This window comes from Amphiprion ocellaris, chromosome 18, assembly GCF_022539595.1.
Source record: "Amphiprion ocellaris isolate individual 3 ecotype Okinawa chromosome 18, ASM2253959v1, whole genome shotgun sequence".
NCBI lineage: Eukaryota > Metazoa > Chordata > Actinopteri > Pomacentridae > Amphiprion > Amphiprion ocellaris.
Genome location: NC_072783.1, coordinates 32854499 through 32871755, shown reverse-complemented (window position 1 = coordinate 32871755; position 17257 = coordinate 32854499). Strand labels below are relative to the sequence as shown.

At 37.1% G+C, this 17257-nt stretch overlaps 1 protein-coding gene across 6 annotated transcripts in view; it reads left to right on the top strand.

Moving 5' to 3' along the window:
- Positions 1-17257, top strand: part of LOC111585658 (melanopsin-A-like) — a 63270-nt gene that overhangs the window by 25372 nt on the left and 20641 nt on the right. For 5 of the 6 annotated variants that reach the window (XR_004846080.2, XR_008599532.1, XR_008599530.1 and 2 more), the window contains exons 7-9: positions 1829-1936; positions 7453-7624; positions 7743-7934. Coding sequence is in view for 2 of the 6 variants with exons in the window: in XM_035941497.2 (XP_035797390.1) it covers positions 1829-1936; positions 7453-7624; positions 7743-7934 (472 nt within the window). In the remaining 4 variants the exon portion in view is untranslated. Of the gene's footprint in view, positions 1-1828; positions 1937-7452; positions 7625-7742; positions 7935-14285; positions 14358-17257 lie in introns of all 6 variants that reach the window. The other variant, XM_023295209.3, reaches the window with a different exon arrangement.

The window sequence follows — 17257 nt, the reverse complement described above, 5'->3', positions numbered from 1 at the left end:
TCAACCTCCACCGTACAATGAACTTAGTTTTATTTTTTAGGCTACTTTAATATTTATTCTTTAAATAATCATCTTTTGTGTGTGTGAGTAGCTTAAAGGGACTACATTTGGAATTTCATTATGCAAACTTGTATTGCAAAATGATAATTAAGCTGAATCTTGCATAAGAAACCTATATGTAGGCAACTTCTACACAATTGCAGTTACAGTCAGATCCTTACATGGACCGGTGTTATTGATAAGCCTATTAGCTTATAGCTGTACAGTCTGCATTTTTTGCCAGCTTTTCCTGGTTGCGGCTGCTGGGGCTGTGTTGTTTTTAGCCTGTATTATATTTTTTCAAATCCTCATGTTTGTTCAGTGTTAGAGCTTGTTCTTCTGGTTAGAAGTGTGTGCCTCTTTTTTGTAAATGTGGACATTCAGACACCCTGTGTTGAGGTACTGGGTTGATAAACAACTTCAAGTGACTGCACAAAGTCACTCTGGTTCTTAGGTTTGGTGAAACCAAATAACTAAAAGAAATACGGAATTTTTACTCCGCCAAGGAGGCGGAGCCTCGGCAGTTATGTGACGATCGGCATTGGTTTGTCTGTCTGTCTGTCTCTTAGCAACATTACTCAAAAACAAATTAACAGATTTGGATGAAATTTTCAGAGAAGGTCAGAAATGACACAAGGACCAAGTGATTAGATTTTGGCAGTGATGCAGCTTATAGTCTGGATCCACAGAGTTGTTAAAGATTTCTGTGTCGTTGTGAAATAGTGGCATGACATCAATAATTATGACAACCAGTGAACACTACATCAGCTGCCTGCTGATGATCACATGATTGTGATCCTACTACAGATCCACCACTGAGGACTTATCAGGACTTATCTGTCAGAAATTATACAAGGAGCAATTGATTAAATTGTGAGGGTGTTTCCGAGTCCCATCAATTCCGCTACATATTTCGGTCACGCGATTTGGTATCCGTACGTAGGTCATTTTGTTTGTGGGTATATCTATATTAAATGGCCACATTCTATAGTGCCGTGATTTCTGCTGTGCTTTCTGAATGCTTTTCTTGTTTAAACCTGTGTTGCAGTAGTGACCCAACGTGGTTGGAAACACAACTCCAGATAAATGATAATGGTTCTGTATAACTTCTGGATGTATAATTAGACAGTGAAATGATAGTGTTTCTTGGTTCAGCTGCCAGTAAATAGTAGTAATATAATCAGAATAATTCACTGTGAATCATTCTAATTATATGTTTTTAATGAAACCTGTTGGCAGCCGTGTTTGTGGGTCATGTACAATATTATTCGCACTGCACTTGTGATTTGATTCACATCCATTGTAATATTAAACTGAGGTACCAATTAGTGACAAAATCTTTGCTTTTTTATTATAATGTGTTCTAAAGTGTACCAAACCAACATAACTATTACATCCTTAATGCAAAGCATTTCCTTTAGAAAGAGAGTGTTGGCATATCAGGCGATGTTAAATGTTAAATACTGGGCTGTAATTTATGGAGAGACTTGACAGGATGTACAAAAAAAAAATATGATTGCTGACAGAATTTGTAATGACTTTATTGCTCGTTAGACCTTCTGCCGCAGCATAACTCACCTCTGAAGATGTGTTCCATAAATGTCAAGTGCTCATTTTTTGTGATCTTTAAACAAGAACATAAATCCAGCGTTCAACAGAAGTATGATCTTGTGTCCTGCTTGTGTTTCTACACTAATCCTGCATTATGGAACACACCAACCAATGCTTTTGTCACACAAATGTGATTTTTGTCTTGCCAACATCTGTATCTCATCTGTCTCTTTTTCAGATACGCTGACTTGTTGACTCCTTACATGAACTCTGTTCCTGCTGTGATCGCCAAAGCATCTGCTATCCACAACCCCATCATATATGCCATAACACACCCCAAATACAGGTAGGGGATGTAAAGGATGCAGCTCATTAACAGCAGCTTAAAGTAATGGTGTTTGGTCGTGCTCTCACAGTACATGTAGTGATCCCAAAGCAGGCATTATGCTGAATATCATCTATAATAATTCAGTTTGTTGCTGTCTATTATCTGCTACTGTTGTCACATAGTATATTATAATGACACAAAAATGCTTATGATACATTAACTACACAGCCGAGTGATTTGACAGCCAAGTATATTGGTAACAGCAAGAATAAACTAAGAAAAAGATGATTTTCAAGTTTTGAGAGTGGATGAAGTTCCCCAGTGTAGTTTAATGTGTTGTTCCTTTACTTTTTCCTGACTCACTCACAAATTTTGTTGCTTCCATGGAAATGTCAGTTATCTCCCCAAAGTAAACACTGAGTTCTATTTCGGTCTGAGAGTTCGTCAAATTTACACTTTCTCTGTTTGTGGGCAGAACTGAAACTTATTTGTTGTGGGTTTTCAGGTTTTTCAAACCCCAAATTATTCACACCAGTGCTACGTCTTGGTTTATATATTATATTAATGTATAACAAAAGGTTTCTTCTGACTGGAAATGGCATAAACAAGTAAATTAAGGTTGTATGATGCTGAGTTAGAGATGTTAATGATATTTACATTTACTTTAAATCCCCTATTTAAAATGAGCCATACCTTTCTAAGGGATTACTGGCAAAACATTTATTTGTCGCCACGGAAATGAAACTTATAACTGACCTCAAGCTTTCTGAATGTCTCCTTTGGGATTTTAGTCCACACTTCTTTAGTGACTATAAGTCATTCAGGCTGGAAAGTTTCCTTACCATCACTCTGGTCTTCAGTTCCTCCAAGAGATTCTGAATGGGATCCTGGATTTTGATTGGGCCTCTCCAAAATGTTGGTTCTTTTAACCATTTCTTGTCCACTTTGGTTGTCTGTTCTAGCTCATTGTCTGCCTGGAAAGTCTAATGTTGCCCAGTGAAAAGTCCTTCTGCGGACTGACAGATGTTTTCCTCTTGAATCTTAATGTCCTGCTTTCTCATGATGCCATATGGTTGCTTATCAGCTGAAAAACAAATACTTGACTGTATTCATGGTGTTCTTGGGGTCGAATGCTTCCACTTTCTTTGGCAAAATGAATATCATGTCTATGTGTGAAAACAACTCCATTTTCATGTCATCCAACCTCAGAAATGATGACCATCAGCTTCCTTTTTAGTCTAGGTAAGCTTTTGTTAGTTTGTCTTGGAGAACTAGAGTCCACTTTGGTCTGCATCCATGGAAAGTGGCCTCTTTCAGTATCTGCTGGAGCATCCATCCTGAGATGTTGGTATCAGAACTGCTCAGATTTGTCCCAGTGGTCTTGATGGTGATCCAGCTTCTTGACTTTTCTGTCGCTCAGCCACTACCACATTACTATTCTTGCCAGTGCAGGGATCACTTTTTCTTCTTCCCAGCCCTTCGAGATTCTTAAAATTGGAAAGCGAGAGTCATCTCATTAATACACCCTAGCTCACTAAGCTCTTTGGTTTTAGTCATGATTTGCAGTTAACTGGTCACTGACAGGAGACCTAATGCATCAGCTTATAGTGTATCACAACACTCTAGAACATGATAGAAATCAGGACAAACTGGAATAGTGTAAGAATTGGATTTTCTCCAAGAAATGCAACAATTTTAAGAGGTATGAATAACTCAACACAACATAAAACATCTAAAAACCAAGATGGTTACCAACTTTATCATCTATCATCTATCAACCAAAATAAGGTTGCTTAATAGCTGATGTACTTTTCTTTTACTCTTGGTGGGTGCAGGTTGTTTGAGGACTGGACTGAGGTTTTGTGCTGTTCAGAAGAATAGGAGTTAATCACCACCCTACTGTAGATACTTATAGCACAGATTCTGATTTATAATTCAGTGCCTGATTTTACCCATTTATAGCTCCACTATACCACTATTTAAGGCCTATTGTTCTTGATGAGGTTGTATTATGCTTTAATTATATTCCCCTTGTAGCTACATCTACGTATATTCTTTCACTCATTTTGTCCGTGTTCGGAAATGGTAAAAGGGGAGAATAATTGCAATTTTGGTGCTTGTTTCATTCACTTTGCAATACAGAGAGCCACCCACGGTGAGCAGAGCCTTTCCGGGATGAGAAATTGTCCAGTCTTGACCAAGCAGACACTGGAACAAGAGAAAAATGGGCTTTTTCAATCATTTATGTAATGAAAGCATTAGAAGATGCAATGCTGTTTTGTAGAAAAACTAACTGCACCCTTGGCATCAGAAGCTAGTAAGCAGAAATATCTTTTTGTAGATGTTTTGCATAAGAGTCCACCAGTTTTTGACAGAAATTTTCTGTCATTTTTGACCACTCTTCCTTGCAAAATTCATTTGTTTGCAAGATTCTTGAAGGTTTTCTGAAATGCACCACCCATTTCAAGCCACTCCACAACATTTCAATGAGATTCAAATCTGGGCTTTGGCTAGGCCATTCCATAACCCTTACTAATTGGTAACCCTTGGTAACTCTATAATTCCTCAGTGGATTTGCTCGTGTGCTTAGGATTATTTTCCTGCTGAAAATTCCAGTTCCGATTCAACTTTCAGACAGATGATCACATTATCTTCAAGCACTCTTTCATATGATGCAGACTTCATAGTGGCTACGAGCTGCAAAAACCTCAAGGCAGCAAAGTGACCTCAAATCATATCAAGTGTACTAATTTAGTGGAAATATCACCATGCTTCACAGTTGGTGTGAGCCTCTTCAACTAAAATGCTGTTTTTGCTCCACACATGTCTTTTTTTTACCGATTCATCTGTCCAGAGCACATTATTCCAATAAGCCTGCTCTTTGCCTATATGTTCACTGTCAAACTGTAGTTTTCTTCTAATGTTCTTTTTGGATAGCAAAGGTTTTTTCCTGGCTCGCCTCCCATGCAGATCAAACTTGTGCGAACTCTTGATACCAACAGCTGCAATTTACCTGCAGACGCTGTAATAAAATGTTTGGAGACTTTTTTCACATCAGACAGTCTGCTCTAGGGCTGAATGTGCTAGGACAACCAGTCTCAGACAAACTGACAGCTGTTTGAAATTTATTTCACTCCTAGATGCTTTTTCTTACACTGGGCTGATTTCTCTCAGGTACTTTATCTTTTAAAATCCACAACCTTTTTTTCTGAAAGCTTCAGAAAGCTCTTTAGATCTCGGCATGATGATGCCACACAGTTCCACAGTAAACAGAACCTCAGACCTTACAGATGTCAGAGTTTCAAATAAGACAGACTCCACCTGTCACTACCTAAAGAGATTCAAAACAACTCATCTGGAACCTCAGATTCTTATTTAATGGATTTAAAGGTGTGATAATTGTATTTTCCATGTGACGAATAGATTTTTTTTTTGGATTTAAATAATGAAAATGACAACAGAATGCCACTTGTTTGAGTATATAACCTTTATCTGTAGACACTGTGTTTGCTTGTTCAAATATGTTGGAAAAAGTCAACAATTATAATGAAACGTACCTTTTCACATGACAGTGATGAATGTAATGAAACACAGCAGATTGCTGATTCTTTTTTCAGCTCAGCTCTCTGCAGCATCTGAAACAGCTCTTGTGTACTCACATTGTTTTGACAAAGCACAAATCAGCTGAATTCTCTCGTGAAAGAAGTACCAAGATCTTTTTATTAAGCAAAAAGAAAAATGACTCTTATTATAAATACTCTGTTAGTGGAATGAAATGTACCAAAAGCACAATTGCATATAATGCAGAATAACCCATTTAATAGTAAATGTATTATTGTTAATATTCATTTATTGGAAATATAATTTTTAATTAATGAATCTCACTTTAATGTTGAACTTGGTAAAGATGGAACTAATTATCACAACTTTACATTCTGATTGTTAGTTTGTGAATTTGACGACTGGGATCAGCAAAGTCTGGTTATCATGTCTTATCTTAATCCTCTGAACCCCAAAGTCAGCGAGTGGTTTTAAGACATGTTATTATTAAAAATTTACCAAAATGACACCTTTTGTCATCTCCAGTAACTGCAAAAACAAAAAGAATCATCTGATTTTCAACTTTCATTATACTACTCTTCTGTGATGTGCCTTAATATGAGAAAATTTAACCAAAACTAAACTAAAATCACTTTATTCTGCGTGTCCCATTTCCTATTGCCAAAAATAAAAGGTTTGTACCAAATTCGGTAAAAAATAAAATGAAGCCATTACTGACTGAGGTCACTATACAAACAAACAAACAAAAAAGGAAATTCAACTTTTATTTTTTTATGTTTAGGATTCATGGAATTATAACTTTATCTTGCTGAATACAAGACAAACGGTTTATGTACTGTATGATAAAACATAATTTAGTAGTTGATTATATTTTGACTATATATACATACATATATACATATATATATATATATATATATATATATATATATATAGAGAGAGAGAGAGAGAGAGAGAGAGAGAGAGAGACAAGAAACTAAAATTATTAAATAAATTACTGGAGCAGGAAGTGCAATAATTTCCTCTGAATTGAGGCAACAATAGTAGTAAACTGATAACAAAACATTGTTAATAAAATAGTAAAAAGTGAAATTAGTTAAGTGAAGTACGACTCTCCCAACACGTCAGAGTATTTAAGAAAATGTTGTTAGGCGAGGCGAGGCCAGGCAAGGCAGCTGTATTTGTGTAGAACATTTGATGTGATGAAGGGCAACTCAGTGTGCTTTACATTAAAACATTAAAAGCACTGGAACCATTCAGAGAAGCATAAAAGAGCACAATTAAAATGACAAATATAATAAAACATTTAAAAAGAAAAGGAAAATTAGAAATATATTAAAAAATAAAATTAATATTCACATTTAAAACAAGTTAAAATAAGCTATAATAGGAAAGCAGTGGCAAACAGAAAAGTCTTGAGCTTTAATTTAAAAGAAGTGAGAGTTAGAGCGGATCTACAGCTTTCAGGGAGTTTGTGCCACATGTGTGGAGCATAAAGAGTAAACGCTACTTCACCATGTTTAGTTCTAACTCTAGGGACTGAAAGCAGACCAGGCCTGAAGACCTCAGAGGTTCACATGGTTCAGAAAGTGACAGCAGATCAGCTATGTATTTTGGGCATGAACCATTCAGTGCTTTATAAACCTTGTTAGCTGCTTTCCACCACTGGCTGTTTCATATACATTGGCAAGATGTGACATAACCCCTTAAAATCCTTTAAATCCAACTTTCGAGGAGCTGAATCTCTTGACCATCTGGCTGAGGGGATTTTTCTTGCTTTTTTTCCTCATGGCATCACATGTCGGAACTGAGGTCACCGGCTTTCATGTTTTATAACAATTTGTGTGCTCTTTGTTGCATCCTGATTAAGAGTGGACATCCAGTCGACCTCCAGGTGTTTCAAGTGGCTCTACACTTCATTATCGTGTAGTAAAACTGATTTGATTGTGGATCTGAATGTTTCCGTCCCTCAGGTCAGCCATCAGTAGGTATATTCCCTACCTCGGGGTGCTGCTCTGCATGACCGGCAGAGATCGCTTCAGCAGCAGCAGCTTCCAGTCGACCCGCCGATCAACCCTCACCAGCCAGTCCGAGTGCAAAGGCCCCAGCAAGCCCCGCCACTCCTCCCAGTCCGAGAGCGAATCAGTGAGTGTACCTCATATCTAATATGGTATGTGTCTGTCTTACGCCTCCTTCGACAAAGAGCTTAGAACTATGAGTTGTTGACTTTAGCCTCGTGTGTCGGGATTTCGTTTTGTCTCAGGCCCACCTCTCGGACACAGAGGACGACTGCTCGTCTCAAACGCCTGTCAGCCGTCAGGTGTCCAGTGATGTCAAACAGGTGCGCCACACCAGCCAGAGGTCAAAGGTCAGAGGTCACGCCACAGGAGAGTTTGAGAGAGCCGCTGCCCACAACCCAGCTGACTCGGTCTTATGTCACCTTTCTCAGATCACTGTGAGTAAAAACACCTGACTTTAGCCAACATACTCTTACCTATATGGCTCCTTTAATATGCCCTCATATTTTAACCCTTTGAACCCCAGAACCTGCCAGAAAGTTTGAAAGACATGCTATTTTTCAAAATGTGATATAAAAACAAATAAAACTGGTGGATTTCCAACTTTCTGATAGTCCCTGAACTAATCATCTCTGACAAAATGTTCCAGTAATTCATCCAAATCTAAGCTTAAAATCCTGTATCTTCATCAAAATCACTGTCTTTCAGAAATTTACCAAAAATTAACAATTTACACTAACAAAATTTCATGAAAAACAAAAAAATCTATGCTTCTTATTGCATCTAAGAAGCTATGACTGACTCAGCTGCGACCAACAGAAAAAGAAAAAGAATTCTTTGACTTTTCATTTGAACGGCAGGTTGTATTTAAATAGAGATGAAGGAAGACATGTATGAAAACAAATTGGAGAGATTAGGAGCAAAAACACAAAGAAAAAAATGTGCTTGATGGTGCAGCATGGCTCAAAAATAGTATACAGAGCAGCAAGTTGTTGGAAGATACATTCAGAATAGTGAAAGAGCCATTTAAAACACCCATGCGTCCATTTTTTCCAATTTTTGTAACATAAATAATCAATTCAACTTTCGCCTATTCTTTTTCATATATGTATAATTTATGGAAATATAACTGTATCACACTGCACAACATAAATTTCTGAGTTTTCTTTCCTCAAAGCCATGGTTGTGCTGTTTCCAAGGAGGTACGGGACTTTATACTGCAGTGAAAAATTGAGCCCACATGGAGTAAAAATGTGACAGGAGGAAATAAACACCAGGAACTGCTTTGGGCTTCAGATGGTTAAACACTTGATCTATGCAATTTTAAAATCACACAATCCTAACTTTATTTCTTTACCTGTCACATAGGTGTTACAAAAGGTCAGCTGCAGCTCAGTTCAACATTTCTCGCTGTGGTTTTATGATGTTTTTTGGGAGGTTTTGCTTCTGTTCTGTCATTGTGTCAAAGCCGATCTAAATCCGCCTCCTTTAAATTTGAGAAGTGAGCTCATGTTGTTTGGGAGTCCTGTTAAAGTCAATAGACGTCACGTTTATGTTTGGTATTTCATGGCATGCGGCTCTATGAGATCATGTTGGTTGGAAGCCCTTTAAAATCCCAGCTCCTCATCATTATGAACAGCATTCCTTAGCGTGTAATTCAATGAGGTTGTGCTGCTGAGGCCTCCCTGTAAATATCTTGTAAGGACCTGTACACCTCGACTTTGTGATTCCAGCATTTCAGTGTCACTTAAACTCCCCAACTGTACCTTTAAATGCACATTTTTAAAATTTGAAGTCACAAAAATTAAGGTTCACTTATGAAGAATAAGTAGCTCAGACCACTATGATTTTTTCATGACTTTTAAAGATGACATTTTGAATTGCTCCCATCCCAACTCAAAGCCTTTATTGGTGGAATTTGATCACAGCAGGTATAAAATGATTTTTTTATGCTAATTTGGAAGTGAAACTAAACGCAAACCCACATAGAATAGTATTAATTTTAATTGGAAAGCTGTGTACATGCACGACTACAAGAAGTTCAGAGTTCAGCAAACTAGTATCCCTGCAGCATCTAATGGACATTTAATGGACGGTGAAGTCATCGAGATCAAGTCAAAGGCAGCCGCATGTTCCACCTAGATGTCTTCTTCAGTTTCACCTCTGTAGACCTGTTCACGTCTTGACAGGACTGGAGATCACATGTGGGTTAGTTCACCTGATTGTCATGTCATTGGAATCGCATAGGTCAAAGTGGGATTAAACTGCACCAAGATGTGTGAAAAAACGCTCTTATTTATCTACCTAACATTACCACAGCTGGTTTGGAAGCAACTATACCCGGTTGGAAGTGCTTGTAGATGCTCTCTCACCTTTCCAATATTGGACAAGGTGTTCCTGTGGACAATCTAGCATTCATACCCACTAGTTTTGGTGTTTTTTACGTGAATAAGTGGACCATCTGTTTCTAAATGTGTGCTGTTATCTCTATTTTCTGACAATATTGCAGTGAGCTAAACATTCATAAAGTAGCTTCTCATTTTTAGCTTTTGCTGATTGATGGGTTCACCAAATAAAATGACAAAAGTTGATCACATTATTACTTATTAATGCAAATTCTGTGACTAACTGATGACAAACTTGTTGTTTAACTGAACACAACCATAGTTTTGACTCATGACACAGAGATTGAATCATTATTTATCTTAATAAAAACATCAGAGTGGGCTTTGCATCAGTAGAGACTCAATATTACGGGACAAAAACATGATCAGGATGTCTGTAATCTAAAATAGGTTCACTGAACTTTTGACGAAGCGTTTCCAGAGAACACCGTGTTACTTCATGCAGAGCTGAAAGTCTTTTTCGCATCAACCGTTTGTTCACGCTTCGTAATCCGTATCCAATTCAGCAGCTGGGTGACGTGAACGATCACCTTTGTTTTCTCTTCCATTTGTGGTTCGATATGCTGAAAACATGACTGATCACATGTGTGGTGATGACTTTGCCCCATTTATTTATTACACAGTATGAAGTATCAACGCTATATATGGTATGTGAGATGAAAGCCTTCAAAAAAATACACATACATCAAAATCAATAACAGATACAGCACATTAGAACAAATAGAATCAGGATACTAAAAGTTCAGTAGGTTTAAGAAGTGCTTTAATATTTGTGCTATTTTACCATATTTGCGTATAAAAGGATGGTGAGCAAAGTCACTTTTTGTAATGCAGTAAACAGATATTGATCTTATTTGTCAGTTACTCTTTAGCCCACGTACAGCACCTCCTCAGGAGACGTCGGTCTGGCTGCAGGGCTCATGCTCGACCTTGTCTGCCTCCTCTCCAGCCAGTTGTTGATGCTGTGGAGGACGAAGCGAGTGTCTGTTGGTGCAGATCGTCTTCGCTTGGCTGCTCGGTGGACTCGCCCACAGCACCAACACCTGTTATTATCTCTGCTCCAGCTCTGCTTCTGGGCTGTTGAGAGCTGCTTGAAAGTGGAGCAGTTGTTGAGGGAGTGTTTTCCGGGGTCATAGTGTCAGCAGCACTTCTTACCTTTTCTTCCGGCCAGCAGGAGTCTTGGGCCTGACCTCCGACAGTAGGTGCTCGATGGTTGCTGATTTCCCAACGGACTTGGCAGGTTCACATCACACAGAGTAGTTTTTAAGTAGTTACTTACTACTTTAGGATTATCTAACAATGACTGGCCTTGAGGTAAAGTGAAGAAAAACACTGAGTTTTTACAATTTCTTCCTCAATAATGAGCAAGTTGCACGGCTTGGCTTAGCATAAAAACAGGAGACAAATGGAAAGACAAATGGTTCTGTCCAAGTATCGCACAATCAGCTCATTAGCATCTCAAAAGTTCAGTAATTAACGCGTTTCATTCCTTTAAAATGGCTTGTGCAAGGCTAAGCTGACCATCAGCTGAATTTTGCTTTGTGATTTATTAACTGTTTCATGTAGCACCTGGCATATTTCCAAAATTTCCCCTCTGATTGCTGTTCACATATGTGATTGGTAGATGGATTTCCTGATTATAATTTCTTCCTTAATAACAAACCAGAGAGAACATTAAAAAAAAACACAAATGACTGAAAAGTTAGAAATGAATGAGTGGTTACCAGTTCATGCCACTCATTGGTTTGTTCAGAGTTCGTCAGAAACAATAAATGAACTTATTTCTACCTAAAAATTCTTTAGTATTAGGGATCGACCGATATGGGTTCTTTTTGAGGCCGAAACCGATGGCTGTTGGCCAATGGCTGACTCTCGGAACCGATATAGAACAAATACAATGTTTTAGTATCATATGAAAGTGGAGAATCTGTCATTCATGACTAGGCTTTGTACTGATGATGTAAAATAGAAATAGGAGTGATTTAATTAGGACGTTCTCCTCTGTTTAAGCTCGATCCACTGAGATTCATCAGTTTGGCTCCTGTAGTTACATCTGATGTTCTTCTCTATCTTCTAAATATTTCACTTTTCTATCACTTTAATTTCCCACTAAGGTCCATATCTTAAAGCATTGTTAATTATTGTTTTCCACACTGTTTCAGGGTAATTTGTGATTGCCTTCTAATTTAGCTGTTAGCTGTTAGCATAGCATTAGCCACTGTGAGAGGAGCTAATTTCCTGGTTTTATGGCAACAGTGTGTATTTCTTGTTCAGTTTTTGCTGTTTGAGAGACATTTTTGAGACCAGAGTGACGACAGACAGAGAGAAGAGGAGGTTCCATAAGACCTGAAGTAGCACATTTAATTTATCAATAATCCGTCAACAAAAATAACGATAATGATAATCAGAACAAAATTACAAATATCGGCCGATAATCGGTCTATCCCTACTTTATGTAGTATCTCACAGTCTCTAGTAACTGATCATTTTCTCCTGTATAGTCCTGGAGTTATTTAAACATTTTGCGTACTGTACTGTTTTATATTTCAACAACCGCTGTGCCGTCAGGCCTTTGGAAAGCAGCGGGTCAATGTGGGACATCTGAAATATGGAGCATTTCCGTCTCCCCGTAATCATCTTAGTTGACAAACAAAACACAAGTAACCCACATGTATGCACATATGTGAGTACACACATTCAGGCACGCTGCCATGCAGGTCAGGTTCACTGAAGACTCCATTACAGAGGGTTCAAACACTAATCCAGTAATCTGGGACTTTCAGACTTAATCCACAGATCGCATGATGTGACCTGTGCTGCACTTGTTGGCAGGAGGAAGACGGTTGATTCTGTAGGAGCCTCTGATCACCATCTGCTTCCATCTCTACATAGCAGATCATGTACAGTTTCACTTTTCATTAATATCAGTTTACCTACATTGAACAGCTTAATTTTCAATCAGCAGTATAAAAAGCCAGGAAGTATACTTTAACTGGCATGTTTCCCTTTATTCTCAGCAATTTTCTGTTTTTTTTGTTCAGATTGTCTTCGTTTTAGCATCAAAATTACTGATTCATTCATTAATTTTGTACTTCTATGTTGCCATGTAGTATGAATATTGAAGGTTAGTTTGACATTTTGGGAATTCCACTAAATGTTGCTTTTACTGTGTTTGTGTGGTAAATATAAATCTAACCTCCAGTTTCTTGGTTTAGCTTAACAAGAAGACTGGAAACAAGTGGAAAAACCTGTAAAGATTCTGTCCAAATATAGCAAAAAAAATCTGCTTATTAGCATTCAAACTTTACTGATTACCACACTTAAGGTAAAACTTAGGTAAAACATCTTGTTTCAGACTAAACTGACCTGCTGCTGACTGTAGTTTTTTATATAATTATTTTTTTCTTCTAATTAAATACTTCTACGGTCCTGCGAAGTACAAATATTGACGGAATAGTTGGACATTTTGGGATATACACTCAGAAGGGAAGCTAAATGTCGCTTTTACTGTATTTGTGTGGTAAATATTTATGTACAACCTCCAGTGACTTGACTTAGCTTAGCATAAAGCCTGGGAACAAGCGAAAGCACCTGTTATAGTTCTGTCCAAATATAGAATCAGCTTTTTATCATCTCCAAACTTCACTAATTAACACATTTCCTTTGTGTTAAACATCTTGTATTAGGCTAAACTTACCTTCTGCTGACTGTAGATTTTTATTTAATTAATCTTTTCTTGCAGCTAATAACTTCTAGTATGAATAGTATCTGTATAGTAATAGTATAAATGTGTTCATTAGCACCTCCAAAGTTCACTAATTAACACATTTCCTTTGTGTTAAACATCTTGTGTCAGGTTAAACTGACCTGCTGCTGACTGTAGCTTTGTATTAAATAATCTTTTAATTCCCAGCAAGAAAGTCCAAGAAATTCCACTCTTATTGCTATTAGCATGTGGTTGCTAAGTGGGCTACAGGCTTTTTATGGCAGGTTGCTGATAGCTGATTTGTGGTGAACCCACAGACTTACCACCTTCTTCCAGAACAAACCTATAATCAGATAACCAACTCTTTTTAAAAAAAGACCAGAAGAACATCAAAGCAAGTCAAGAACAGCTCATGTGCTCTACAATACTGACATAATTCCACTGTCAAAAATAATCACATTGTCATCACTTTTCCTGCACACAGTGATTGTGCGATAACACGTCGTTGTTTCGAAACTTGACACACTTTACAATAGAGAAGCTTCTCTTTCTGAAATGTTCAATAAAAGTCGCTCTGTGTTTCATACGAGTGACCTAGAGGCCCAAATCGTGGTCTGATATCCATCTTCTGAGTGTAACTTCCACTAAATTGCTGTGTTTATGTGCATACTGTTCAGACTCTGACAGAGCCTGAAGACATCTCCATGTCGGACATCAGTCGGCAGCCGACCAGCCATCTGCCTGCTGCTGTAAGGATCCACCGATCATCCGCCTCTTGATCGATGCAGTAGATGTGGCAACTGTTTCTGTTTTTGAATCAAGAAAATCCCCCCAAAAAACATGAAAAAGAAACAAACAACAAATTTGTCCTACTAATGAATATTGTCTGTGTAGAAAAAGCCTGATGTAGCACATCTGGGTCACAGGTACCTACCATCACAGCACCACTATTCCACTATTTACCACTTTTAAATATTGTTTTAAGTGTTTTCTTCATTGCTGTGAAGTCCACTCATAGAGTGTCCTTAGCGTAAAGCAGGATATCATAATCATCATAGTCAATATTGCTATATATAGTATGTCTTATTATAGAGCATTGCTGCCAAAATGCTAGTTTTCTTCTTATTTCATAACATTTTTCATGTTACAAAGATATGTTTTTCTTATTATGACTATACACAGAATTATTTTCTTTTAACGCAATTTTATTCCTGTCATAACAACATATCATTTTATCCTCTTATGCCCTAAAATGGTTGTTACTGTACAACGGCAATGTATTCCATTACAGCAGATTCTCTTGATGAGATGGTTTGTTATTATATTAAGAACAAGCTGCACTCAGGATGTTTGTGTCTTTTATGGCTCTGGGCTGCTTTTGTACTCTTTTTGTGAGCCCAAGTATAATTATTGTGTGTTTTTAATGTCAGATTAGATCAGTTACACTCAACAGGAAAAACACATCAGTCCATCTGTTGTTACAACAAGAGCTGCCTCTTCTTTATATCAGCGTAGTTGTATTTTAATGAGAATGTTTGGTGATATAAGAACATAGAGTCTAAAAAAAATTTACTATGTCAAATTAAATCCATTTTAGGCGAAGAAGCTGAAAAGTAGATGTTTTAAAATCCTGTTCTATATTTTGTTTAGTGTAACATGTAGCATGCTGAAGCAATTATCACAGAAAATAAGCATCTTTTAGATGAAATTGTAATTTTTCAGGCCCCTGTGTGCTGTTAGAAAAACATACACCATCCTACAAAAATTTTACTACTTTGAAAAAAATCCTCATAATTTTGAAATACCTGAAAATACTAATACAAAAATAGACTGAATTTGCGTGCATAATGTAAAATAACAGAAAATCTGTAGCTTTTTAATGACCTGAATGAAAGTGTTGAATTAATGTGTTTTCATCAATGTACAATATCTTTAACACTAATAAAAGAGATTTTTTAAAATCATTTTCTTCCATCAGTAATTAACTTGTTTTTACATACAAAACACATCAACATGTCAATGTAAGACAAAAAAGTCAATTTTAACTATGAAAACCCGCAGTATTTTTTATGTTTTTCAGTATTTTTCTGCCAAAACATGCGATGTTTTGCTGTGTTTTTTACAGTGTGATGTACTGAAACAGACTGCAGAACTGTAGAATTCAAAGCTACATCAGATTCACTACACAGACAATAACAGACCTGTTTTCACTGCAGAAATTAGTGATGACTGTATTCCATCTGGGTGAGCTAAGACCAAAGCTTGGCTCATGGTGGTTAACTGGAGAGAATTCATGATCTACCTAATAAATGACAGACATCATTAATGTCAGTATTTCTACTTGTACCTTTTCTGCTCTGATGAGCCAAATGTTTGCTGTGAAGAAAAGGTCTCTTGTCAGTAAAATTAATTCCTTGTTTGATTTTCAAGCAAATTGTTTATGACAAAAATCTCAAATTGCACAAGCTTTAACCTTTGCTTCCAGATGTTTGCACTCATTTGTGTTTTATTGCTATTTAAAGGAGCATGTCACCCATTCTTCACCGCTGCTCCATGATTCAGTGACATTTAAAACAGCTTTCTGAAAATAGCTCTGAGGTTCCAGCAGTGTAGCTGAACAAGCTGTTTTAAAGTGATGTGAAATGGTTGCCATATCTCTGTTGTCCCGCCCCCTCCTCGCCCATTCTGGCTGATCCAATCAACCGTGTTTTCCATCCAGTCCGGTTTCATTCATTTCCTGCTGCTCTGACATCGATATTAATCAAAGCTCGTAGAGAATCAAAGGCTCAGAAGCTACCACTTGTCATCCGAAGCCGATTCTTTCACACCAAAGCGCAGTGATTTAATAAAGTGCTTTGGATGCCCAGTGGGAAAGTGTGAAGTGGCTCCACAACATCTACTGTTTCACAGAGATGAAAACAATATTGTGTTAGGAGCCACTTGAGTACGAATCAGCTGTTTATTACTTGTAATACAGTTAACCCTCTGAACCTCAAAACCTGCCGGCAGGTTGGAAAGGTACGTTTTCTTTAAAAAGCCAGGATATATGGAGAAAAAAAAGAAAGAATGATTGGATTTGCAACTTTCCAATGGGCCTTAAGCTGATCGTGGACCAATTATTTTTCATCAAAACCACCTTATTCTACTAGTTTTATTTAAAAATTTGCCAATAACTAACCATTTTGCACCAGATCCTGTAAAAAAACAAAAAAAATGTAGTTTTCCTCAGCACAACTAAGAAGCCATGTTGACTCACCAAGACTGCTGTGACCAAAAGTCTGTGATTTTTTTGGTTTAAAATGCAGGCAGTTTTTACACAGAGCAGATTGGCGATAAGTATGGAAATTAATTAGATAGACTGAGAATTAAATAGAATGGAGCTTTTGAATGACCATAAAGCTCCCTTTGTTTAAATAAAATGTAAGTTTTTTTGACATAAAAAGTAAAAATTAAATTAAATTTATCCTAATTTCACAAATATTTTGTATATATTTAAAAGAGAAGCCATTTAAAGTCTTCTCTGTGCAGGTGGTAACAATATTTTATGGAATACATCTTTTTTTCAATTTTTGTACAAGTGATTCGTTTTTTTCTTTTTTTATGGCATAATTCGCTGTATTAAGAGAAAAATAAATTGTAATTTGTTCTA